The sequence below is a fragment of the Zosterops lateralis genome (genome assembly GCF_965231275.1).
Source record: "Zosterops lateralis genome assembly, chromosome: 1".
Lineage (NCBI taxonomy): Eukaryota > Metazoa > Chordata > Aves > Passeriformes > Zosteropidae > Zosterops > Zosterops lateralis.
In genome coordinates, this window is record NC_139762.1 from 134,537,598 (window position 1) to 134,564,616 (window position 27,019).

General features: G+C 37.3%; 1 protein-coding gene across 6 annotated transcripts in view; it reads left to right on the forward strand.

The window, feature by feature from the left end:
- OXR1 (oxidation resistance 1) overlaps positions 1-27,019 on the forward strand; it is a gene marked incomplete at its 5' end in the record, with an annotated part of 278,536 nt that overhangs the window by 236,975 nt on the left and 14,542 nt on the right. For 3 of the 6 annotated variants that reach the window (XM_083874853.1, XM_083874852.1, XM_083874855.1), the window contains 3 exons: positions 16,025-16,105; positions 19,423-19,548; positions 21,654-21,806. In XM_083874853.1, coding sequence (XP_083730979.1) covers positions 16,025-16,105; positions 19,423-19,548; positions 21,654-21,806 — 360 coding nt within the window. Of the gene's footprint in view, positions 1-6,547; positions 6,691-16,024; positions 16,106-19,422; positions 19,549-21,653; positions 21,807-27,019 lie in introns of those variants that run through there. The other 3 variants (XM_083874856.1, XM_083874857.1, XM_083874854.1) reach the window with 3 other exon arrangements.

Consider the following 27,019-nt stretch of genomic DNA (forward strand, 5'->3'; position numbering starts at 1 on the left):
GCTTGGTATTTCGCTGAAAAACAGACTGGCTTTTTCAGATCACAAGGATGGGGGAACTCTGGGTGCGAGGGAGGTGGAAATACATGACAAAGTAGTGTTGATCTACCAAAGGATGAAGGTAGTGGAGTACCTTTCTTTTCCAAAGAAGTTCCTTTCTTTTCCTTGCTGTCGTACAGTATCTTAAAACCAGAAGAACAGAGAAGAGGATTAATGGGTAACCCAGATGTGGTGCTCTGAAGCAGCTTTTGTTTCTTTGCTAGTTCTGTTAATACATTCAGGTACAGGTTTTTATCAATAGATTTTGAGAAACCCTATGCTTGTTTAGTGGGAAAGAAATTACGAGAAGAAGTAAAAAGCAAAGGCAAAGATCAGTAACATGAAACGAGGAGTAGGTGTTGGTGTATTAAGTTTATCAACGAATAGGACCAAACTCTTACTTGAATTTCAGTTTTTGTCTGCTTGCTTCTACCTTGATCAAATAGTGCATTGTACATGGTGTGAGAAAAAAGTCCAGCGAATCCTTTAATTTTCTCCTTTCCTGTTGCACCCTTGATAGATAACTGACTTACTCGAAATAACTATGAATCTACTGCTATCTAATGTTACCATCAGTAAAGGTGACTAATTCACAGTTAGAGCTTGAAACAATCTATCTGAGGCACCATGCAGCTGCTGTTGCGGATGTTACACTCAGTATCAGTCTTCCAAAGAGGCCCCTTCCTGTGTCATTTGCAAAGCTTTATAAAAAAGGATACTTTTTCACTTAAGATCAGCCCATGCAGAAGAATTGTCTCTCTGGTATCCACTAGAAATGAATAGGCAATAACTTTATTTAATATACCACCTAAGAAATGGAACTGTGATGCCAGATTCTCAGTTGTGCTATTCCCATCTTTTTTTTTTTTTTTTTTTTTCCAAATACCTCTTTTCTTTTGTATTTGAGTGAATGGGCTTACACCAAGGAAGAGAGTGTTTTGAGTTGTGTGGGGATGTTGTTTGTGGTTTTTTTTCGTTGGTTTTTTTTTTTTTTTTTTTTTTTTTTTTTTTTTTTTTTTTTTTTTTTTGTTGTTGTTGTTGTTGTTGTTGTTTTTTGTTTTTATTTTGGCTGCATTTTGGGGTTGTTTTGGTGCTGGTTTTTTTACCATCTGTACTGAGCTATAAAAACATATTTATCATGGTATAAAATATACTTAAAGTATTTTTATCTTTTTTTTTTTACTTGATGTGTCTAAGTTCAAGTGCTAATGGCTTTCTGTATCTATTAGCACAAGTGATGAATACTGTTATGTGCTAATAAACAAACTCATTCTCCGAAGCTCAGTCTATACTGCATCTAAACATGGCAAGACTTGACAGCAAGCTGACTCCTTCTGTTGTGCCGTGTCTCAGAAACAATTTCCATTGGTACTTAGGTTCTAATCTTGTTTCCTTTTTAAGTTCAAGTTGTGCGTATAGTAGGTGCCTATTTAAACCTGAAATCTGTTAAGGAAACACTTGAATTGCTCTGCATTAGAGTAGTTTTGTTTAAAGCATTGGTTCTTCCTTTCTCTTCCCCGTAATTTGATCTCATTGCTGTAATTCAAGATTGAGTCATTCTTAATGTCCATGTAAATCTAAATACTCATTCACAATATATTTGAAAAAAGGAAATTTCTTGTCTTAGGACCCACAAACTGGTCTTAGTGGTTGGAAGCTCATCAGTTTCATTTTTTTTCATTAACTTGTTCATTGTGGTGGAAATACAGAAAATTAGTTTGATTTAAAACTGTCTAGAAGTTAATTTCCAAAATGAAGCTTGAGTTGATAGATACTTGCAAATACTTTTTCCTAGACATGGTAGATCATATTCTGAACTTCCATTTCACAGCAATTACCTTTGCTTTTGCCTATTGAATGTCTGTAGAAAACATGGATACAATGCTTCCAGAAAGCATTGTACTCACTTGCCCAACTGAATTTCAGTTAGAACTTAAGATGTAGTTTGAAAATGCTTACTAGATCAAACCATTAGTTGGAATTAAAGTTCTGTCTTCTTGAAATGGTATTTGACATGGACACTCAGCAATCCAACATTACCAAAGCTGTAAGTTCTGGAATGTCTCAGAATTCAATTTCTGTGTATTTGTGGAAACATGAAGGTCACAAACAGTGCTTGTCTCCTGGTTAGATAAGCACCTATGTCCCGTATCCCAATCTTGAAACCTTTTTCAGATATTAAGTTCCTCAATGGATCTGGACTGGAACCTACATTTCTATATTAAAGTGAATATTGCAGTTTTAGAATGCACTGCTGTCTTAAGTTTTTGTATTCTTAATTATGTTCCTTCTATAAATTTGTTTCTGTTCCCTGCTGTATACTTCAGTGCTTGGATGCTGGTGCAACATCTGCTTGTTGTGTCTTACATTTTAAAATGTGATATGAACATAATGCTATATGACAAGCTGGGTAATACTGGATCAGCAGAGGGATGAGGAAGCCTGAAAGTTGTAGGCTTCTTGAATGAAACATTGCACAGAATGTGTAAAGATGCACCATGCTAACAGTCATCAGAAGAAGAATATTTTTTCCAATATGTTTCTGGAAAGACTGTCTCTTTATGATAATGAATTGGATATACAAGCTAGATGATTATTTGGTTTTTACATTGTATATTGTCAGTTAAGAAATTGGATGTGTCACTATGCACTGTGCATTACCACAGAATGTTTAATGGTCCTTGCTTATGTACTGGAGGATGAATCTCTTAAGTTCTAGCAGTCATGTGCTGTAGTACAAATGTTTCTGTAAATTTTTGTGGTTGGAGAAAGGGACTCTGGTGTCTATTTACATAATCCAATGCTCTTTGCATAGATTGGTAACTTTCATTCTTGCTTTTGCAATTAACTTGAGTGATATTGTACTGTCTCTCAACTTCATGCCTTAGGATAGTTCTTGTTTTGCTGTATTTGTTGTCACTACTTAATCTATTTCAAATTATATCAATCTATATCAAATTATAAGAGAAAATTAAGAGGTTTTGGTGGCTTAGAGCTGTATCATGAATGTGCAATTGTAATTGATGGCTATTTCATGTATCTAATAGAGAGAGGGATCTGGAATGGCCCCTCTGCTAAGAGTTAGAGCAGAGCCATTCAGCTAAAAAGGTTGGGCTTTTGAGATTCTTAATGGCTCTCAGCATAGCTTTGAAAATCCTCAGGAAAACTTCGCGATGGAAAAATACTTCCTTTTTTTTCCCCCCTCCCTTTCCCTAAGTTGTTGACAGGAAACAAAGGATGGCTTCCCAAATTAGACTTCCTTTCTTATGGAAACCTTCTCAGCCAACTAAGAAGTTGTGCCAGTCCGTGTTGTATTGACACTACAGGAGATAGCTTTTTGTGATATTTTAGTGTTGCTTGTACCTGTAAAGGGAAAAGGGATCAGACCTTACTTAGCTGTAATCCCATGTTAGCTTCACTTGCAACAATTTTCACAAAGACTCACTTGTTCTAGAAGACAGAGTAGTAATTTTGAGTAAAGCCATTACCTGATTTTTTTATTTTTTTAATTTCAACTGCATTCTAACTTCATTACTCCTGAATTTGACACTTATTCATGTAGAATCAACAGCAAGTTGTAAATAAAATGAGTGAATTATGCTCCCTTGCCTGCCCTGTTATCCTTTTGGGCTAACCTCTGTCTCCTAAGATGGATGGAGCACGGGAAATATATTTTCTACTAATGTAACCTCACTCAAAAAGCATGAATATTAAATATAGGGATTGTAGAATTCTGTGTCATGACTTTTCTGTTGTTATGGTATCAGGACATTATTAGTAACTATGTGAAACAAAATAGTTCCATCTTATCCAGCTACAAAAACCTTCTTCCAAACCCGATGTCCAGTCTTCCTACTGAAGTTGAGGGTTACTATGCTTACTGCCCTGTTTCAGCATTATGAAATCCTGTCATCTGGTAACTTGAAATCTGGAATGGCAAAAGGTGTAAACCAGGTAATTGGTTTGGAGTGTAAATAAGACATTGTGTAAGTTGTACCTTTATTTATTTATTGTCCCTCTCTTTTTTCTCTGCTGCTGCTTGAGTATCTTTTTGAGGCAGGTTAGTTTATTAGAAGAAACGACATTGTGAGGTGAAATTACTGAAAGTACTATGCACATTGATTGTGCAGAGATCTTTATCTTAATTGTGAAATAACAATGACAATAACAAGATTATCATTCAGTGTAATTAGATACATTTTCTGTTGCTCCATTGTCTATGGAAGAAATAGGTGGATGTTCTTAAGTGTTTGCTGCTGCTCTGCACAGATGTCATGTGTGAGCTGGTGCTCCTCACCAGAATCTTTTATTAAGAACACTAATAGCAAGGCCTACATTAATTACAACAAGATATGAGATTCTAATTCCAATTAAGAGATCAGTACTGTAATCTCCAAATGCATGAAAAAATGAAAGGGCAGTTTATTAATCTTTAACTAAGTGTTGCTACTGGGGTCAGATTTCCTGTGTGGGCTTCTTTCTGTGGCTAGGGTGGAGACTGTCATGAGTGACAAGTTTTGCCACTTGGCTGAGTGTGCTGTGTCTTGGTGCTGCTCAGATTCTCCTGCCCTCCCTCTGCAGCAGATGCTCTCAGCTAAGGGCAGCTGCCAGCTCACAGAGGCCGGACTCAGCAGCAAAACACTTGTGTATTCATTCCCATTAAACTTTGCAGCTGTAATTAAGTGAAAAAGTGAATTGTCAGGTCGAACAGAATTTTATTGCTCTCTTTACCTTTCATCAAGTTTTCAAAATCCTCTTGAGAAGTTCTGTGAAAAGTCATTTTTATTCAGAGAGAAGCTTGAAACTTTTGAGCAAATTGTTAGAGTAGTTTAAGATTAAATATTTCAAGACAGAAAAGGATTCAGTTCGTCAGATTCTTTTTTCCTTCCCTTTGGAGAAACAACATGTTGGCTCATGTTAGGGAGGATTATTATTTTTTTTTTTTTTCCTGAAGGGCAGGGAAAAGATGACTGATAAAGTCAGCTGTGGAAGAGTTAAGTTGTATTCTTAGCTTTTGCTTTCTGCCTTAAAGGTTTCATTTCTAGAGAAAGTTTGAAATACTTTTGCTGCATAGTCTTCGTTCCTTTAAGATTTCCCAGACTTGGAGAGAAAGGAGGTGATGTCTGTAGCTTGTATTACATTTTTATATTGATGGTAATTGTTTCATTTGAAACAGTTTTAAGGGTATCTGGGTTTTGTTCTTGTTTTAACCCTCAGTATTAGTTCACTTATTTGAAAATAAAATCCGACAAAAAAACTCAAGCACATAAATAGGCATATGGTTTATTTTTGGAATCGTGCACCATTTGACTATATGTGTAGTCAAATCATTGTTAAATATTTGAATTTCCTAAATCCCAGTTTCAGTGTTCAAATGATAAAAATGTTTTTGATTTGCCACTTTAATAGTTCTGATAAGTTAGAACAAATTTACTTTTAGTGATGCCAGCTCTCAAAAAACATTTTACTGAAAAGAAAAATGTTTTATCCATCAGAATGTTAGACACTAGTGCAAGGTGAGGTTTTCCAATGCATAGTTTGCAGTAAAATACAAGTTTTGGTCCTGTTTTTCTCTGCTTGGATGTCTTTGCTTTTAGATCACAGCCAACAGCCTGAGTGAACAATGATTTAATGTCATTCTGTTGCTGCCGTGGCCTATTTAGTGCTTTCACACAGAACTTGGAGCGTGAGTGATGTGGAGGTTTTTTTTGGTGGTTGTTTTTTGTTTTCAGGGTGTTGTGGGGGGCAGGGAGGTGTTTTCATTTTGGGTGTGGAGTAGAAAGACTGCAAGTGCTACTGTAAGGAGATTCTTACAGGGTTGTCGTGCTTTTTACTATTGCACATGCCTGTTTAAATAAACATCCTTCCTTAAGGGAGAGAAATAATCATGATTCCAAAAATACTTTCTTGCTGGGACTAGCATTTAACCCATACAGCAAATTTAGCTTATAGACAAAAGGATTCATTTTCTTCTTGTAGATTACAAACTGAAAAGGCTGTAAGGCTAACAGTTTCCAAATGCTTAAAACCTCCCTTTTTAAAAAAAATAATATTTTAAATCTTCACTGACCACTCTTGTAACTGGTTCTGGGCTCTAAGAAATGACTGGCAGGGTTTACATAAGGTTGTCAGCATAAGGGAGACAAACTACTAGTTTAATATTAAAATGCAAACATTTTACCATTAGAAATCGTTTGTGAACAATTGCCTCATTACAGAATATTGCAAGTGGTTCTTGGGGATTATTTTTGTGTCCCTCAATATTGTGTATGAACAATTAAGTTCTGTTTCTTTAAATATTTTTGCCTTTCAACAAACTAGTGCTCTGCAACCACGCTTGAGCACAGGAAGCCTTCCTCCTTGTGTATCGTCATCATTTGCGATACATCCCCCTGCTGAACACTCGCTCATTTGCTCCCTGCCTTGTCAGTCAAATGTGAGCGTCCAGCAAACTCTCCTGTCACGGCGTTGTGGGGCTCTGCCTGTGCCTGCCACTGACAGCAGGTACAGAGAATGCTTTCGAGCAGCCTTGAACCATGTTTTTTGTTTCATTTCTTTTTTTAGCCTGATTTTATTTTTAGAAGGGAAATGTCTCGTCTCTGGTATGGGAAGAAGGGAAGGAAGCACCAGCCAGTTAATCGTAAATGCACTCTGGTAATTTTCAGTGTAGTATGTTTATGTCTGTTATTGCGATATTTAAATGTTGTGGTGCAGAGAGTTTCTGAAAGTTTGAATTTTGAATGTGTAAACAGGATGATAAGTTACAAATTTTCATTACCTTTGGAACATAACCTAATTACTGATATTCTCTTGGCATTAGATAAGAAAAACTATTTTGAGCATTAAGAGATTCAGTAGTTTTGAGGTGGGTTTTTTTCCTTTCTTTTCCCTTGAAGTAATGCACTTTTTCATAAAAAATGTGCTTTATAGCTAAGTACCAAGAACAAGAGTTTGTGTGGACATACGATTAGAGAAGTGTAAATTTCCTGCCTTACCATTGCCTTCTCAGAAGTCAGTCAACCATATAGAGGTCTGATAATACTTCTAAATTCATGGACATGAGTCTGCTGTAGTCCCATTCTCATGTTTATAGTGAAGGGGAGAAACACTGACTTTGCAGCATATTATTAGATTGATGAAGGGAACTGAGTTTTTTTCAGTGTTGTTTTCCCCCAAACAGACTTCTTGTAGTACTGTTTAGCATGTAGAAGTATTTAAAGAAAAAGGTTTTTCAGTGAGACTTGCAAAACAACATTTTGGGGATAGGTAAGAAATGATCTTGACAATGATCTATACTGTGCCTTTGCCCACTGTTGATTTGCATGATAGTTTTCATTTAGACTCTCCTTGTGACAGGAGAATCTACTTCTTAAGAATTACATCTTACTGGGTTTTGAAGCATACTTCTTTCAAAGTGCTGTTGAGTTGTTTTTTTTAAAAAAATTTATAAACAGGTTTTTATTCTTTATCTTTTATGTATTGTTTTTATGATTATTTTTAGCCAGAATACTTGCAAAATATGAAATGGACTTGTTGCAGCAAATGGTTCTATAAAATGTGTGTTCGTAAATAACAACCCATTTTTGAAGTAATAGGTTCTTAATTTTCCTCTGTGGTAGTGGAGTAAAATGGAGATATAATACCTAAATGAACTGAAATGTTATTCTAGCATACCCTGTAGCAGTGTAAAAACTATCTGAAGTTCAGTTTACAAAGAACGTGTTTTTTAACGTGTATCTGGATACATAAATAGATATGACTTGTACAGATATTTTAAAAAGTAGTAGTGTCTCTTGTTATGATTGTTTCCCTTAGTACCAATACTGAACTTTAGCCAGAGTCTAACTATGTTATAAAAACGATACTTACCAGCTTTTAAGGACACTTTGAACTGAAGAAGACTCTGTGAGAAGAAGGATCAACTTTGCTGTGAGAGAGTTAGAGAACAGGTTATTTTAACATGTAAAAAAGTCAAATTGGAAAGAGGGTACAGAAGTGTCTACAGATGGGGATACTTTTAAAATGTTGCTATGTTGATAAGACAAGCTCTATTCTTGAAGCTGGGTTTTTTTCTTCAATGAAGGTTCATAAACCTAATGTGTAAGTGTAGTCTTTTTACAGAAAGGAAGGAGTATTGGGATAATTATTTCTGTTATGCAAGACCAGTGGAAAGAATATTAAGGAGACAGGCAGCATATGAAATGTACAGGTTTCTGACTGAATCTCTCATTAGTGGTTGTTCTGAATTTGGAAGAAGGCTCATTTGATATGAAATAACAGTTGCTGGGCTAAATTAAGTGATACAATAAAACAAAAATGCTAGCTTGAAGCAACTAAGTTGCCCTGGATTATTTGCCAGAATGGCCTTTGTTACTTTCCTGATGATACTGTTAATTCGAGCTGAGCATTGAAAGGGTTTTGTACTTTCCCAGGATAAGAGGTCAAAAATTTGGTGACTAATTTGTGTGTTCTGCTCCCCCTTTAAAGAGCCAGGAATGTCAGCCTCCCACGTTTTAGTAAATGTTTGGTATTTGCCGTCTCTTTATTTTATGGCAATACAAGAGATACCAGTAAGTTTCTAGAATGTCAAAAATGCAGGCAATGGTTCTTCCTGTAAAAGTATTTCCGACAAAAGACATCAGACAATGCAAGGGAACAAAAGGTGGATTGCCATCTTTGGGAATGCTTGTCTGTGCTTTGCACAGCTTGGATAGGCAGCATAGCCAAAAGGGACAAAACCAATGAAAACTGATCTTGGCTTTTATATTTTCAAGCCGTTAGCATGCAAAGAGAATTCAAATGTTGGTTTTAATAGCTTGAATTGTTTGAGACTTGCACAACTTCTGATGTTTTGAGTTACTGGTTAACTTTATTTGGTAAGCTAATGCCTGTATTTCTATGGCAAATATAAAGGTATAATAATAGGGGCTTACATGTGAAAGATGAGAACTTAGTACTTCTCTGTGGATGCCAGAATTTCAAGGTTGCATCAGTTCAGTAAGACTACTAAAATATTTTTAAAATCACTTTTCCATATTAAGTTCATAGAGTGGACCAATTATATCTTTTTATCAATAAAAAAAACAAGTGAAGTGTAGTACCTTCTTATACAGACCACTTAGCCTAGAACCTTTCTTAGATGACAGATATTTGCCATTCCTGTTGTCCTAGGTAATTTGGGGGCTTATGCATCATGTTTGTGCTTTTGCCATGACTGGATGGTCCCATGCAGGCCTCTTGGAACAAGCCCAGAAAAGGGCTGCTAAGTTGACCCAAGGGCTGTGTCTTGGTATCAGCTGGACACCTCTGCTGTGAAGACAGGCTGTGAGAGAGTTGGGACTGTTCAGCCTGGAGGAGAGAAGGCTCTGGGTAGACCTTCTTATGGCCCACCTACAGGGGCTCTCTTGTAAGGGAGCTGGAGGGGGGCTTTTCACAAGGGCATGTTGTGATAGGATAAAGGGGAATGGCCTTAATCTGAAGAAGGAAAGATCTAGATCTAGATTAGAAGAAATTCTTTTCTATGAGGGTGGTGAGGCACTGGAATAGATTTCTTGGAGAATTTGTGGAATTCCCATCCCTGGATATGTTCAAGGTGAGGCTGGATGGGGCTTGGAGTAACCTGGGTTAGGGAAAGGTTCTCTGCCCATGATGGGGGCAGAGAGGTTGGACCTGTATGATCTGTAAGATCTGTTCCAAGCTGAACAATACAATTATTACAGTTCTTCCATTGAATTATTGGGTATTATATTATTTGCTTTTTTAATAATTATGAAATATTAGTGTACTTTGATGAAGTTGAAGTAGGGTAGCAGAGGAGGTTTTGATAAAGTTGATTATAAGTTAAAAGAAAGCAAGTGAGTAGTAAAGGCTTACATTTTCCCTGTATGTTTTTAATGATCCGTGGAATCTGAAGGTAATCCTTAATTGACTTTTTTTCTGTTTATAGCAAGAGGCAAACATTTTCATACTGTGATTCACTTAGTTCTAAGCCTGTGTAATGCTTTCTTGTCATACCCGAGAGGATCTTTGCAGGTCAGTATCAGAACTGAGATGTAACCCTTGCTCAGTCTGCATTCTCTTCTAATGGCAGCTTGAGCTCAAGCACCAGGTGCTGTGGTTTCAGCAGCTGAACCACTGGTTTTTCTACTGGTGAGTGCTGAAACTTCCTTAAATAGTTTGGCAAGGGAGCTGGGTTATATTGGTCGTATTGCTACAGATGTTTTTTTATTTGAAAATGAGTAAAGTTGTCTGGCCTGCCTCGTTAAGAAAGTAATTTTCTTAAATCTAATTCTTAGTTCTTTGCACAAACATCCTAAACTGTTTAATGTTTTGCATGTTAAATTTAGTTATCTTGCTGGCATTATCATATCTCTCCTAGGACTGTTTTCTCATATCTTGAAAAAAATAGCTTGTTAAGGTCTACAGACTTGATGTAGGACTTTGTGTGCTTCAGGCTTTGATTGCATTCATTTCAAGTTCATTTGTTCTGGATATTGCAGATACTTCAGTTTATCTTCAGCGTATGTTAATTACAGCTTGGTACAGTTGCTATGGGCTTAGAGCACTTCGAGATATTTAACAGATATTTAACAGCTCATTTTGCAAAGCTATGGGGACAATGCTGGTCACAGGGAGAATGCTGCTGTCATGTGACCTACTCAGCATTTCTTTCCCTGCTCTGGAAAACATCCTGGTGTGTACACAACAGTTTGGAGAGGGACAGTTTTAAAACTACTGAGAGAGAGAGAACCATGGTGACAGCCAAACGAGGGGACTGCTGCCGTTCTGTGGTCCTTCTCTGCATAAAATGGCCAGCTGTCATCCCTTCCCTTCCTTGTCACCAGTGGAGTGACAGGGAGCTGAATTGACTGAAAACCACACAGAGCAGAAAATGAATAGCTTTGCAGCCACATGCTTTAAAATTAATCCAATTAAATTAGTCTTAAGGTTGGGGTTTTTTTTCAAATTATATTTTACAACTGTTTATCTGGTGTGGTAACCAGCTGAATTAATGTATTTTTATGATGTAATCAATATGTCCCAAATAATCAGGAGCAGAGTGCTTCTTCAATATTGTCTTCTCTCCGAAGTCTAATATTTTTGGGAGGAAACTAAATTTGTCTGAAAAATAAAGTTAGTGTTTTCTCTTGTAATATTCATAGCAGCGTTCAGTTTGCATAGGCACATTTTTATTGGAAGGTATTCTAAATAACTTTGTAAGTGTCCTAATAAATCTACATTGGGGTTTTTTCTTCAATTAAATAGCCTGAAATATTTTTGAATCTCAAGAATTAATTTTCATGAAGTTTACAGTTCACTCGAGCTTATACCTATGTATTAAGATTCAAAGTAAAATTGTTTCGGTTATGTTGTTTCTTAATACTTGTTCTTTTATTTAATATTCTGAATTTGTAACGAGGTTATAGACAACTTTCCTTTGAGAGCCATTTATGCCGTTAAGCTTTATCTGTCATTAACTTCCAGAAGCAATGTTCAGCTCTGATAAGACCCTCCCATTCTCGATGGAGACAGTTTCAGCAGTCGTTAACTCTGAACATTCAGCTGTGTTTGTTTTGAGGGCAGCAGTGAAAGCTCCTCCCTGTTAGCAAACAGGCGTGGGGGAGGGGGGAGTTGTCACTTGTGGCTTTGTTAAACTGAGGAATCCCTCACTGGTGTGAAAAGCTTTATTTACATCTGCCTATAGCGGGATGATATGCCTATACCAGTGGCTGAAGGGGCTAATCGAACATTAAAAAAATTTAACTGTGTTTTCATGTGTGTTATTGAAGGATAAGAAATGTTCCATTTTGATTGGAATTTTGTCTATGGTTTCGTTCACTGCAAGTGGCCAGCATAGCTTGTAAAAGTTAGGTACTTTTAACATATTTTAAGAAAAACAAAGTTTAGAAACATGAGTTTCTCCAAAGGGGGAATCCTTGGCTTCTTGATGGCTTGAATCATTAGTATGCAAATCTTTGACTTACTGCATTAAATATTAAAACTGTTGGGTGTTTTGCTAAGTGGTTAACTTGCATATACATGGTGTGGAGCATCAAAGGTTAAAGAGTCATGCCAGAGTCCTAAAATTCACCCCGTGTTTTTTCACCAATGCTGCCAGTATGAATACAGCAGGTAGTATTAAATCTCTAAGGATATATTCCATGTCTTTTCAAACTTGGAATCACAGAATCACAGAATAAGCTGCGTTGGAAAGGACCCACAAGGATAATCCAGTCCAACTCCTTGCCCTGCACAGCACCATCCATAAGAGTCACACTCTATGTCTGAGAGTATTGTCCAAACACTTCTTGAGCTCTGTCAGGCTGGTGCTGTGACCACTTCCCTGGGGAGCCTGTTCCAGAGTCCAACCTGAATATCCACCATAAACTGATATCCAAACTAAACGTCTCCTGACACAGCTTTAGGCCATTCCCTTGGGTCCTGTCATGGATCACCACAGAGCAGGGATCAGTGCCTGCCCCTCTTTTTCCTCTGCCGAGGAAGTTGTAACTCCAATGAGGTCTCCCCTCAGTCTCCTCCAGGCTAAACAGACCAAGTGACCTCAGCCTCTCCTCACAGAGCTTCCCCTCAAGGCCTTTCACCATCTTTGTTGCCCTCCTTTGGACACTCTCTAATACTTTTCTATCTCTCTTTTCTCGTGTGCCCAAAACTGCCCCCAGCACTGGAGGTGAGGCTGCCCCAGTGCAGAGCAGAGCTGGACAATCCCCTCCCTTGCCTGGCAGGTGATGCTGTGCCTGATGTCCCACAGGACAGGGTTGGCCTTCCTGGCTGCCAGGGCACTGCTGGCTCATGGTCAACTTCCTGTTGACCTTTCCATGTCACTGCTCTCTCATTTCCTAGTCTGTACCTACATCCTGGGTTGCTGCATCCCAGGAGCAGAATCTAGCACTGTCCCTTGTTGAACTGCATGTGGTTGGTGATTGCCCAGTCTTCTGATTTGTTGAGGTCTTTCTGCTGGGCCTCCCTGCCTTCAAGGGAGTCAGCAGCTCCTTCCAGTGCTGTATCCTCTTTAACAGTTTCGAGTCCCTAAGCAGAACTCCTTTTGCCCTGAAGTACACTAACAATTCAGAAGAATGCTAACATATTCCTTGTTTTGCTCTATTCCAACCAGTGCCCAGATTAACAGTGAGAGGTTTACCTGTTTTTCTCTTCTCCTACATTCTTTTCAAAGCAGAAAACAACTAGAGAGAGAACAGAGCGTCCTTCAGGAACATTTCCTGATCCTCAGAAATTAGCTTTGGTTATCCCAGAAACTGGATGCTGATATGCCATAGTAAAGAGAGCATAGTAAATAAAGCACATAGCAAAGTCATATAGGGAATCCTTCACTCAATTACTTTAATGGAAGAATTTTATTACAAAGAAGCATTTTGTGCTGAAAACTACAGTCCAGTATGATGAATATGAATATGCATCTACCTTTTAGTAATGAAATGTCTTGCTTTCTAGGTAGTTCTCATACTGTATGAAAGACTACCTTCTGTGTTTGAGAATCAAAGTTTAAAGTAGAGTGAGGTAGAAGTAGGTCCTGGACTCACAGGAAAACAGCTGATGGGGGGCAGGGACTGGGGCAGAAGATGGAAGAAAACATTGGTTTATTTAGTTTGGTCAAGTAGACTAGAAGATTAATAGGACTAAAAAAGAAGGAACATGAGGAAATCTTGATGCAAGAGGGAATAGCATAAGCAGACTGTAAATTAAACCCAGTTATAAGGATGAATAAACTTCTAATGTTATGGCTAACATTTGAAAACAGTGTTCTTCAGCCTAGCAGTGACAAAATGCTGTCTGTTTACAATATATATCTCAATTCCTGAATGAAGTTGAATGTAGTTGCTAGTAAGGTTAGACAGATGTGATTAAAGATTGTGTAGCTCATTTAATGAAGAAGTATGTAGTCTTGTCTACTGAAGAGTGAGAATATAAAGGAATTGGCCTAAATCACGGGCATTATAGGCCAGGTGCCACATCTGAAAGGTTGAAGTATCTTAATGTAATCATTTTTGAAGCCTAGTTCAGTGATGAGTGGATAAACTTGAGACAGTGTCTTATGGTTTACTTGCAGAACTTAGTATGAACTGTCTACTTAAAATAAGCTCTGGGTTTGAGAGCGTGAGTTGTTTTCCTTCAATTTTCCTGTGGCTAGTTTGACATTCTATGACATGCTGTTTATGATGTTTGTCATTGCATACCGATGGTCTGCCATTATGCAGGCTTTTGTTCTCAAAACAAATGGAATAGGACAGTGTGCAACAGGTTCAGCATGCCAAGAAGCTATTATATTGTACACACTTGGATAGATATTCATGTTTCTCTCAAGCAAGAAAAATAAGGCATCTCCATGGCATATGAAAAGGTCAGTCTCTGAGTTAAAAAGCTGATAAGCAATTCACGGATGCAGGATGATGACAAGTATGCGCTTGAGAGGTTGAAGGCAAGATGGCAGTGCCCATAAAACTGTCTACATTTCCACTATGTGAAACAGCAGCTATATAATGGTGTTAGGGATTTTGAGACTTTTTCTCTCAAAAACCTCTTTAAATAACCACAAATTTACAGCCTACTGTAAGTTACTTACTGCTTCACGTGTGGTAGGGAGTAGCTTAAGAAAGCAATAAGGCTAAAGGGTTCTCACATTACTGCTTTTCAGGATTACGTTCATAAGTTGCTGGTGTGAACAGTGTAAATTTGCAATGAAGTGTCACAGTAAATAAAAGAATAAAACTACTCTATCACTTACATTTGAGTGGAATACTGTTGAAGCTTTATATATAGCTATTTGACTCTGAGAATGCACAAGCCAATATAATTTACAAAAATATTTGTGATCTGTTTTAAGAGAATAGTAGAAAAATAATGGAAATAAATTGAGTGCTAGTAATTACAGATTATTCAGTAATAAAGCTGGATGTCACAAGTATTCCTTTTTCCTTGCCTTGCAGTTGCATGGGGTAGAGTGAACCATCGCTGCTCAAGAGCCAGTCATGCATGACTGTGGGCTCTGTACTCAGGACAGTGGCGAGTATCTGGCCAAACTCCTTGTAGTAGGGACAGGTAGATGGGGAGCTGCTGGACTTGTGGTTGTCTTCCTTTGCACTGTGGTAGGCTCTAGAAGTTTTTAATATGCTCTTACTACATGGGACATCCATTTAATCTCTCCACCAGCTGTTTTAAGATGCTTTCATACCAATGATGATTTTGAGTTGTTCTCAAAATCACATCATTTGCTCTAGTTACATCAAAATGACTGTTGTAGTCCTTTAGCCAGCCAGCTTGTTGCACCAGAGCAGCATGTTCTAGAGCTTTGACTAAAGACTTTCTGGCTGTACACTTCCTACCAAAGTGGAGATGCCATTTGAAGTGAATGTGTTGACAGATGAGCAACTCCAGAAGCTTTGGAGGGGGATAGAAAGTCCAGGATAAAGAAATTGTTGGGTGGTATTGGGATGTTATTAAACTGTAGTCCTGCTACGTTGTCTTTATCTTCACTGCTAGACACGAGAGTTAGAGCTTATTGAGAAGCCTGAGATTTGCTTCTAGTCTTCATCTAGGAAAGCAAACCAGGTTCACAGGATTCATTCATCTGAGTGTAAAGAATGTTTGAGAGGACCTTGGGCTGAAGAGTTTGGGATAAGGCATGTAACTAAGATTTACTTTTCATTTAGCATCCTGATACTGGAAACTTTATGCACTCTTGTATCAGTTCTTTATTCATCCTAGATCAGTGAGATACCTGACTGCTAGTGCCCTTAGTGTTTATTTTGTAATCTTGCTGTGTTTACTCATATGTCTAAAATCACCTACATGTGCACTGTCCTTGCAGAAACAAACATCTTTTGGCCCTTCTTGTTTGTTTGTTGTCATTGCACATTTTCCCTTCATTACTCTCTTCCAGTTTTTTCTTTCATACCTTTTTACTTTTCTTCAACTGTCAGTGGAATTATTGTCTTCCTGTCTCCATATTCAGGTAGTGTCAGTGGCTGAGTATCACCGCAGGATCGATGCTCTAAATAGCGAAGAACTGCGCACACTCTGCAGACGTCTCCAGGTGCCCTCTTCAGTAGTTTAAACCCCATCTCCAGATACTAAAACATCTTTCTTTGTAGTGTCTTGGATCAGGACAAGTCCCGCACTCAGTGGGTTTGTCTTGTCTACAGCACTACAAGGATCCAGCAGAAAATTCCTTTGTTTTAGATGTATTTAGTTGTGCAATTCTATGATGGAATCAGTAATTTTATGATGAAATTACTACTTCCACCTTTTTCACACAGGAATTTTCTGTTAGAATTTGAAAATTTGTTCTCAGTACTGTTTGACTTGCAGTGTTGTGTTTTAACTTTAGACTGGTGTGTTGTGTTAGCTTTCCTAAAAAGAATGCAAAACAGGTGAAGAATCCAAAACCTCGTTGCATGGGTATTTAATTTTATGTAGGAATCTTTCATCAAGAATCTTACGGTACATGGCAAGTATGAAGCTTCACAACTTCTGTGGAATAGGTAAGTATTTTTCCCGTTATAAAAGTAGGTATTTGAGGCAGTTCAACATGGCAAAGGACATACACACAAAACAGTGCTTTGAAATCAGTTTGGAGTTTTGAAGGTCTGTGGATATGGATTGAAACTGATATTTGCATTCTCTTTAGGTGTTCCATTGTTTTTTGAAAGTTATAAAATTGTTAGCTACTGTGCACATCATACGTGCCTTACTGATGGAAAGCATAGCTTAGATTCCCTTAGAAGCATCAAGTATTTTGTTTTTCTATAGTACTTGGCTGCTGAAAATGTAATTTTTTTTCTGTGTTTGTTTCTTTGATCTTGGCTTTTTTTACATATTACTTAATTACAAAAAAGCAAATATTTTCTTAGCTCTGATATTTGATTGTTCAATAATCAGTAATTAATCACTTTAAAATGTTTTGTAAGTAGTACAATTACATGGATCAATAATGAGCATGAACCTTGAACCCAAAAGCTGCACTGTTATAGGAAAGTCAGAAATCTTGCAAAGAAAAAAAAAAAAGCTGTTCCTGCTTGAGGACAGAACTATTCTGTTTTTTGCAAGTGGTGGTGGAGAATCCCTGTATTAATATTCTGGAAGTGTAGGAGCTCTTTCCAAATACCTTTCACCTGATGTGCCCAAGGTTTAGGCTGACTGGAAAAATCTGATGTTCTGGGCTGTAGCCTATAAACTCTGCTCTGAGGTCATTTGATAGTTGTGGGCTCAAATGTGGTGTAGACTGAGTGACATTTACCAATCGTGGAAAGCCCCTGGAATCTGACCATAGGTCAGTCTGCTCTGTCCAACTTTGGTGGGAAATAAATCTGCAAATTTTGAAGCTAGAATGCTTTATCTCAGGTTCCTTTGAGCAGACACTCTTTGGCTGCTTCTACAAAGTAGTTTTCTTCCTAGAAGAAAACTGCTTTACTTTAATAATAAAGAAAAGGAAAAAAATCCATTAAAAAAAAAAAAAAAAAAACCCACAAAACAAAAAACACCAATCCCCAAAAACTCTAAACCAAAAACCTCAATTCCCCACACCACTTGAATCCAAATTATTCATGTCTTGCATGGTGGTCTTCAATCAGAATTAAAGTATAAGAAGGGGAAAAAACTTCCTGCTTTCCAGTTGAACAATGCTGAACTTCTATGGAGCTGAAGCAGTAATATGAGTGATGAAAGACATTTAAGGTGGAGCATACTTGGACTATGAAATAACATTTTAGAGATAGCACTTCACAGAGCAGCATGCAGGTCATCTTTTTGTACATGAACCTGTATGGATAATTGCATTTTTTTTGTTGTGGTATGGAAATGAGTGCTTATTCTACGTTGGAAGTTCTTGTTACCTTCCATTGAAAAAAATAAATCTACAGCTTTTTTCTTGCTTGACACTCAGTTTAAGCAGACCTTTTCTTGTGTTTAGGATTAATACTGTAGTTGAGTTGCTGTACAAATATTGATATGTTGACTTTATAAGCCTATTTTTAAATAACAAGAGTTTGTGATTGGAACTTTTTCTGTAGTTCTTGAGGGAGACGAGAGGGGTGTCCTCTTTTTTTTGGCTCAGGTGGCTGTATTTGTTTAAATATTCCTATCTGCATTTCAGAGTTTTCTTTGATTTGGCTTTTTTTGTAAATTAACTAAGGAAGCTTTTTTTTGTGAACTAAGGAAGTTTACAAAAGCTTGCCAAAATTTACCATGGTGATATTGTGAAATACTGTAGTTGTGTCCTGTATGTTTAAACTATGAGTGATGTGGCAAACTGGATTTGGCAGATATTTTCTTGAAATTTTCAGGATTCAGGTTTTAATTTGGACAGTCTGGCTTTCAGTGACACTTGCTTTAGGCTGATAAATTTTTCAGATGCACTTAATCTTGTTAAGATTTCTTTTTTTTCTCAACATTTTAGTAAGTCTTGCTGCAGTGGCTTATCTTACTGACTTCCTCACTTTGTCCTACTCCTCTGTCAGATTTCACTGTTCATAGCAAGTTTTAAATATCCCTGCAGCTGGATTTACAGATGGAAATCTGTTCGGATCTCAGCTATTCTAGTTATCAAGACTTGGCACTTTAACTTGGAAGTGTCAGTGAGTGTTGACTGGGGTAAGAAGCTGCTGTGAGCAACATCTGATGAGGAATTTTGTGGCCTCTGCCATCTCTACTCAATAGGGTAGATACGGATCAGGTATTTTAAATTACTGCAGGACCCTTCTCTATAGTGTGTCTTTGCCAGACCTCAGGGCTCACTATGCAGCTTAAGTATTATTGCTGCTTTCTCACCCCACCCTCTCAATTCTTTCTGCTTTGATTCCCCTAAGTACTCCAGAAGATCAGCTTATGGAGCAGCACTACTCCTAAGGCTGCGTTCAAATGGTTTGGTCAAAATATATGGCAGCAGTCTTCCCAGATGTCTGCATATTTGAAAAATTTCTTTTTCGATTTCTTATTCGTATTCTAAAAGAGTATTGATTCAGAAGCTACTGAGAAATGTCAGTGTTGAAATTTTAATTCCTTTCCTTTCTGATTTTTTTCTTTAGTTACATTTAGAATGCTATATCAGTATTAAAATGCAAAAACTTTTTAAGGTATCTTCTGAAAAGCATTTGAAGCCCTTCAGCTGTGTATGAGAACTGTTCGTTGTTTTAGCATAAAACCACAGCTTTCTTCTGAGTAAGTTACTGTTATATAGTTGGTACCAGTTTGCTGTCAGAAACAGTGGAAATCTTGGGAAGATCAAATCTATTGGATTTCTAAACTTTCGAAGGACTTGCATAATTGATAACTGCATGATTTTAAACCTGTGAAGTTTTATCTTGTCTGCTAATAGGATGGCATATACTTATTTTCCTGCTATTCTTTTTGTAGATAACAACAAGAGAAGATATCAATTCAAAACAGGCAACAAATATCAAAACAGACCTGGAGCCTGAAGCATTCCGGCCAAATCTTAGTGATCCAAGTGAATTACTACAGCCAGAACAAATTGAAAAGGTATGGACTTAAATGTATGATATTTTTACTCTTGCACATTAATGTATCACAAATGCTATGACTATAGTGTAAAACACCAGTAAGAAGACCTTGTGTGATATTAAATAAAAGAAAATAAATTGTATATATTAGAAAAGATGGCCCAGACCACTGAGTCCAACTGTTACCTCAGCAGTGCCAAGTCCACCACTAAACCCTTTCCCTAAGTGCTGTGTCTTACGCCTCCTTTGAATATTTCAACAGGGATGGTAACTCAGCCACTTCCCCAGGTACCTTGTTTCAATGTTTGACAGCTCTTTCACTGGGGAAATTTTTCCTAATATCCAATCCAGACCTTCAGTGGCTCAGCTTGAGGAGATTTTCTCTTGCCCTGTTTTGGGAGAAAAGACTGACTGTTAAAACCTACTTTCAGGTAGTTGTAGAGCAATGAAGTCCCTCTGAGCCTCTGTTTTCCCAGGCTTAACAACCCCAGCTCCCAGACCCTTTACCAGCTTCACTGCCTTTCTTCAGACACACGCCAGCATCTCAATTTTTTTCTTTTAGTGAGGGGGCCCAGAACAGCACACAGTACTCAAGGTAAGGCCTCACCAGGGCTCAGTACAGGAGGACAAGTCATGATTCTATTTTTGGCCACCTGGGTACACGCTATCTCAGCTCAGTGTCAAGCAGCATCCTTAGGTCCTTTTCCTCTTTCCAGCTGCTCTTCTCCCAGCCTGTAGTGCTGCAGGGACTTCTTGTGACACAAGTGCAGGATGTGGCACTAAGCCTTATTGAACCTCGTACTGTTGGCCATGGCCCATCAATCCAGCCTGTCCAGACCCCTCTGCAGAGCCTGCATACCCTGCAGCAAGATCAACACTTTTGCCCAGCTTGTTGTAATCTGCAAACAGATTGAGGATGCTTTTCATCCCCTGATGCAGTTCATTAGTAAAGACATTAAACAGGACTGGCCCCAATACTGAGCCCCTGGGGGACACCACAAGTAACTGGCCACAAAGTGGATGTAGCTCCATTCACCATCACTCTCTGGGCCTGATCATCCAGCCAGTTTTTTATCCACCAAACAGTGCACCTCTCCAAGCCATGAGTAGCCAGTTTCTCTAGGGGAGTACTGTGGAAAGTGGTGTCAAAGCGCTTTACTGAAGTCCAGGTAGACAATATTCACAGCCTTTCCCTCATCCACCAAGCAGGTCACCTTGTCATAGGGGAAAATCAGGTTTGCCAAGCAGGACCTGCCTCTCATGAGCCCACCCTGCTGGGCCTGATCCCCTGGTTTTCCTGCACATGCTGTGTGATGTCACTCAAGGTGACTTGTTTCATGATCTCCCCAGGCCTGTAGTCCCTGGGATCCTTCCTACAGCCCATCTTGTAAATGTGCTAACCACAACGTCCCCAATTGTCCTGGAATGCTGGTAAACAATGGGAAGTGGCTCAGTGAGCGTATCTGCCAGCTCAGTATGTTTCCTTGGGTGGCTCCCATCTGGCACCATAGATGTGTGTGTGTCTAAGTGTCGAAGCAGAGCACAATTCATAGCAAAAATACTGTTCTTTTTTAAATCCTAGCTTAGAATGCACCATGTATTCAGATAGGCTCTTGTTTATGTTTGCCCTGCTTTCATTCTCTCTTGAAAACATCAGTGAAAATGCTGCAGTTGCTGTCCAGCCCAAAGTGATTTCATTACAAATGTGTTAATTGAAGTTTTGGATTGAAAAGCACAAGAATAGGGCAACAAGGAGCATTTACCCTTCAGCTTGTTACCTGCTGACTTGAGTGATTTACTTACTCAATACTAAGACATTGGTGGCACATGTAATATTGTTTTGCAAGAATAATTATATGGATGAACCTTTTAGAGACCATAACAAATACATGTTCTTTAGTTGATAAATCTTTCTTCTGCAGGTCACTAGTAGAGGTAGGAAAAGAAACCTACTTGAGTGACCAAAAGTAAAAAATATCTATGTGAAACTTCAGGTTTAGTTCTTAGGTTTTAGTGCCGTCTAAAAATGGCTGAGCAGAACATAATTTGCTTTAATTTATGTGTAATACATTTTCAAATATAAAACATATATCAAATAAAAGGTTGTAATTTTCTTGTTAATAGCTCACAAAGTCTCTTCCACCACGAACTATTGGCTATCCATGGACTCTTGTCTACAGTACTGCAAAGCATGGCATGAGCTTGAAAACCTTGTATCGGACAATGATGGGATTAGACACGCCTGTGCTGTTGGTTATCAAAGACAGTGATGGACAGGTAGGTAAATATTTGTGTGGCACTAGGAGACCCATCAAGAAAAATGTTTGAGGAATATAAAGGAATAGCTGATGCTTCAATCCATCATGGGAGATGAAATTGTGTGTATCAAGCAAGTTAAAATTTTGTTTTTCAAGCAAAATTTCTCCTTAGAAATGTGTTTCACTCTTTAGCAGTCCTCCAACATACTACCTGTCTAGGAAATACTTTAATGATATAAGTTAGTTGTTGTAATGCAAGAGTCTGGTAATATCCAATTAATCAATTTAATTTATTTTTTTTTTTAATGCACCTAAGGCACAAGAAATACAGTCTCTAAAACTTTCTGATGCTGGAAGGTTTTGTTGAGCTGGGATGTTGTTAGCTGTGGCTAGTGCTTCTTGGTATATTCCGTGGCTGCAGCCAATGTTTTTCAAGAGCTGTACTACCTTTGTTACATTATTAACTTGTTCTTTGAGTCTCTGTAGTTGTGAAGTGTTTTTCTTTGACTGGATTATGAATTTCAGGAAGTGGCTCACATCTCACCATTTGAATAGCAAACATTCTCTCCTGAATAATCTAGTAACAGGTGAACACTTCAGGGAGTATGAAACTTCTTGTTTCTTTTTCTGAAATTTCTGTGTTTGCTTGTGGAAGCATGTTACTGCTGTCATGAAAAATTGACAGAACCACCTTAAAATCTGTAACATTCAGTTCATTTACCTCTCCCACTTTGCTAACCTCAGTTTTTATTTTCAGGAAGCATAGTCTCATTCAGGGGATCTGAAAACAGTAAAAGAATTTTTTTCTTACTCAAGTCGCAGCTTGATTTTTTTAATTGTTTCCTACTCTAGAGATCCCTTAAAAAGAAAAATTCTAACTCTGCTAGTAGTGCTCTCTTTCCCAGAAGTTCTTTAAAAAGGTTTTTCTTCATTTGCATTTTAATCTTGAAGGCAAAAACTATTGAATAGACTTGAGATGTCTCAGCAGACTCATCAGTCTCATAAATGTACTTTGGTGACTTCTCTAATTCACTTATTAGCTTCTCAAGATAAATTAGTAAGATATACCTGTTTCCTAGTACCTGATTATCTGTCCCAGAAAAAAAAAAAAAGTCCTTTTTCTGATGGTGCTGTCTTTTCACCACTATGTAGTATTGTCTGTGGCTGAAGGAGTTCACGCTACTTTCTGTGTATGAGCATCTTGGCTTGAATATTCAAAAAGTGTCACAGTTGCCCTGTCAAAACCTGAAGTTCATAGATACGTTGGGGTTTTTGTTTGTTGTGTTTTTTGTGGCTTTTTGTTTGTTTGTTTGTTTGTTTTTTCTTTGTTTTTTTTTCTGTGAAACAAACCTTGGTGAATCTCACCTTACAGCCTTATACCTAGGAATATGTATGAAAGCATGCCTTAGAATTCTGGGTCAAGTCGTCACTGAACTGACATTTCAAGTATATGCCAAATCTTACCTAGAGTAGGGGGAAATCCATATCTATTCAGTGAGCAGCATATGCAGGAGTGGTTTAGATGAGTTTTACATGCTCAGTCCTTCACCAGTGTAGTGGGAGTGGTGTTTTAAGTAGCTCTGTCTCATGTTATTGATGAAAAATGTCTGCATTTAACAGCAGAAAATAGCAGAAAATTGATTTGCATTATCTTTCTATTCAAAATATATGGAAATTTAGCACAGGGTCTGTCTTCTCTTCATGCAAGGATCTACAATCCTGAAGAATAAGACAATGTTAACCAACTATGCTCTTTGATAATTAGTCAGGGTAATTAATTTTATTTGTGAAGCTATTGATTTTTTTGGAAGAGGTCAATTTATTTTTAAAGTCTGGTATCTTCCTGGCAGATAGTCCTTTAAAACTGCTTTCCATGGCTGAAAAAGGCTCTAAATACTTTATTGGAGAATGTGTCCAGGAATAGTTCACTAGCAGTATGCTAACATAAATGCTGTATATGCCCTCCAAAAATGTGTTTTGAGACTCCAGGTGGTTATTCATACCTTACTATCCAGAAGCACTGCCTGTTTTCTAAGATTCTAGTTCAGAGAAGATCCTAAATGAGATTCAGCCATTTTGAAAAATGGCAGAATTATGACCAGATAGTTTCTTGACATTTGCTGGGCATATCTGCTTGGTCCTCTTTGGCATTCATTGTTTTCCTCACTTTGTATCTTCAATGCTTATGAAAGATACTGGAATTGTTGTATGGTTGAGTGCCTTGGTTGAGGCACTTTTATTTTAAACTAGAATGAATTTCTTTCCTGGGCTGCTCTCCTGAGATATGTTTTTGTTATCTGTGTTTATGAAGACTGCTTTTTTATTATGTTGATAATGGGTTGAATAAGGAGCAAGTGTACCTTGTAACTTTTCATAAAGTTCCATTAAAGGCTGCTAAGCCTCATCCTACTGAATTTTTATTCAAAAACCTTTTCCAATCTTGCTGCTTTCTTTTTCAGATCAATTAATGATTTTATTTAAATGCCTGTTCAAAAAACAAAAAAAAAAACAAAAAACAAAAAACAAAAAACCAAAAAAAAAAAAAAAAAAAAAAAAAAAAAAAAAAAAAAAAAAAAAAAAAAACACCAAGCAAAACCACTGAACTTTTACAAACCTTGTGTGAAACCGGAGCAATGCCTAGTTGGAATTTGGAATCAAAAGCCACCTGAACTGCCAGCTCCAGTCAATTCTAGGAGATTCTTTAATAAAGACATCCATGAAATCCATAGTTGTGTCATTACAGTTGTTTTGAATTGCGTATGTGCTTCTGTTAGTGAACAGCCATTTAAAAAGAAATTGCTACCTTATTCCTAAACATGAGTCACTAAATAAGTGGTCTAGAAATGGAATTAATGTAGTTAACCACCTCAAGGACTGTCTAGTTTTATAAAAAGTCATTCTTCAGATGGTATGCACTGCAGAAGTGTGAGACATGGAACCTAGGACCTAATTTTAGTTATCCACCCTAACAACTAGCCACAAAAATCAGTTCTCATGGAAAAATCCTAGGGACATCACTTCTCAAGAACTAAAATAACTGTTGGGAAGCAAATTGCACTTTTGCTGTAAGGCCTTGCTCTTTTATTGTTGCTTATAGCAAAGAGAGGTGATCTTTCAAGACTCAGCTTGAAGCTTATAGAAAATAGAGATCTTGTCAAATCCTGATTCCTGAGTGTACTCAAAGCTCAACTGGACAGAACTGAGTCAACCTAATAGCTTCAGAATCAGTCCTCCATTGAGTAGGGAATTGTATGGGAGACTGTCTGAGGTTCTTAGTAGCTAAATTTATTCTATAATTAGAAATAAAACTTCAGTCTCATAAGTAAAATATGTAAGGTTTTCTACATGGTTAGAATGTACTAGTTTTGTGTTTTACTGGATATACAAATAACATCCCTGACAAAGGATTCAAGACAAACACTGGAATAAGTCTTGTGTGAAAAGTTTACACCTGTAAAGAGGCTGAACTGAGATAGTTTAGGTTTGATAAAACTCTGTTTGTTACTTTAACTGAAGTAACTTGAGAGGTTAATTCCTCTCAAGTAATGTCGGTTGTTAATGAAATCTTGCATTTATCTTTTTTACTTATACTTTACTTTTACTTTATTTACTAGATGTAGTATCAGCCCTAAGGATATTTATCTGAAGTAAAGCATAGAACTGCTGCAGAGTTATTCAAAGAATGACTTGAGCCCCTAAAAAAAGTTAGCATACAGAGATTCAAATAGTTTGAGGACTAAGAAATAATTGCAAGGGTTCCCATATCTGGAAAATATGCATGTAGTTATTTAAATATGGAATATTATGTATTTCACCAGCCCATTTTGTTATATTCATTGATGAAACTAAATTTGAATTCAGTATGGATTTTTATGCTAAAAAACACTCTTTAAGTTCACTTATCTGTATACACTAAGTACAGTCTAAGGTCACAAAATGTTTGACAGAGAAAAGTGAACAACCAGTTTTTGAAATCTAGTCTATACTGACCCAGATACTTGAAATAACAAAAAGGAAAAAGTATTTCATCTAACTTGCTTTTTAGAGTTTGCATGTGCAAAGACAGTATGAAATAGTCATAAATGACTACAGCAATTATAAGTTCTTTCCGACTCATCTTTAAATTTTGACCTTAACAGTTACATATAGTAGAACTACACGTAGTTAAGATCAGCTAAACATTAAAAACAGTCTTGAAGTTCAAATTCCAACGAGTCCATCTACCCAGTAATGGGCTAAAAAAAAGAAAAGTATAAAAAAAAATCTAGGTATTGATAACACTAGGGACTCATCTCAAGCCTACCTTGAATTAAAAATATATAGGGGGGGAAAAAAAGGAAAAAAAAAAGCATCTTCTGGGAACAAGCAGGAAATAAACAATTCATTTATTATGTCCTGATGTCCCCAAAAGCAAAAATATAGTAGTTTCTTTCTCTCTTAAGCCTGTTCTTGACATTGAGACAGGGGAATAATAAAAAAATATCTTGCCAATGTTGGATCCTAGATGCTGAATGAAATAGATACCTCTGAAGACAAAAAAAAAAAAAAACCAGTCTCTGAAAAGTGAGCACCTTTAGCTAACTGTGAAACTTTATTTCATCCCCTTGTCAAGTGAGTTTAAAAATTGTTCCAGTGAATCCAATTTTTAGATTTTAAGTATTGGTCACATATATGTTCAAAGGTAATTCTTTCCACTGATGTAAAGGAACCATTTTACATGAGTAAAGTAACTTGTCAGTATAGTGACATTTTGTTCTTAAAAAAGGTAATATAAAGAAATAAAGTAGTAGTAATATAAGTGTGAAAAACGATGTTCACTTTTTGGTAAATTTAAAAAAACTATGTTTAATAAAATAATTAAGACAATTAGGAGATAAGAAAAAGCCAATTACGGCCGGCCGGGTGACTTGGCATTCAGCCAAGTCCACATTTTGCTTTCTCAGAGACGCTCGTTAAATACTCTTCCCGTTACATCGATATATGAATATTCATAAAATTCCATAAACTAATTTCCATATTCCAAGAACTGTTTTGCATGCCCCCTCCTTGGGTCCGCCTTTTTAGAGCATGCGTGTTTCATGGCTGTGTCCTTTTTATCGCGTCCAGTTTGGGCCTTGGTCCGTGCTTTCTTCAGGTGGTAGATGTTGATAGATAGTGTATCAATAGCAGGGTCCTCTTTACATGTTTGCTGAATGTTATCCCAACCAAACAGACAGTTTAAGCATATTGCAT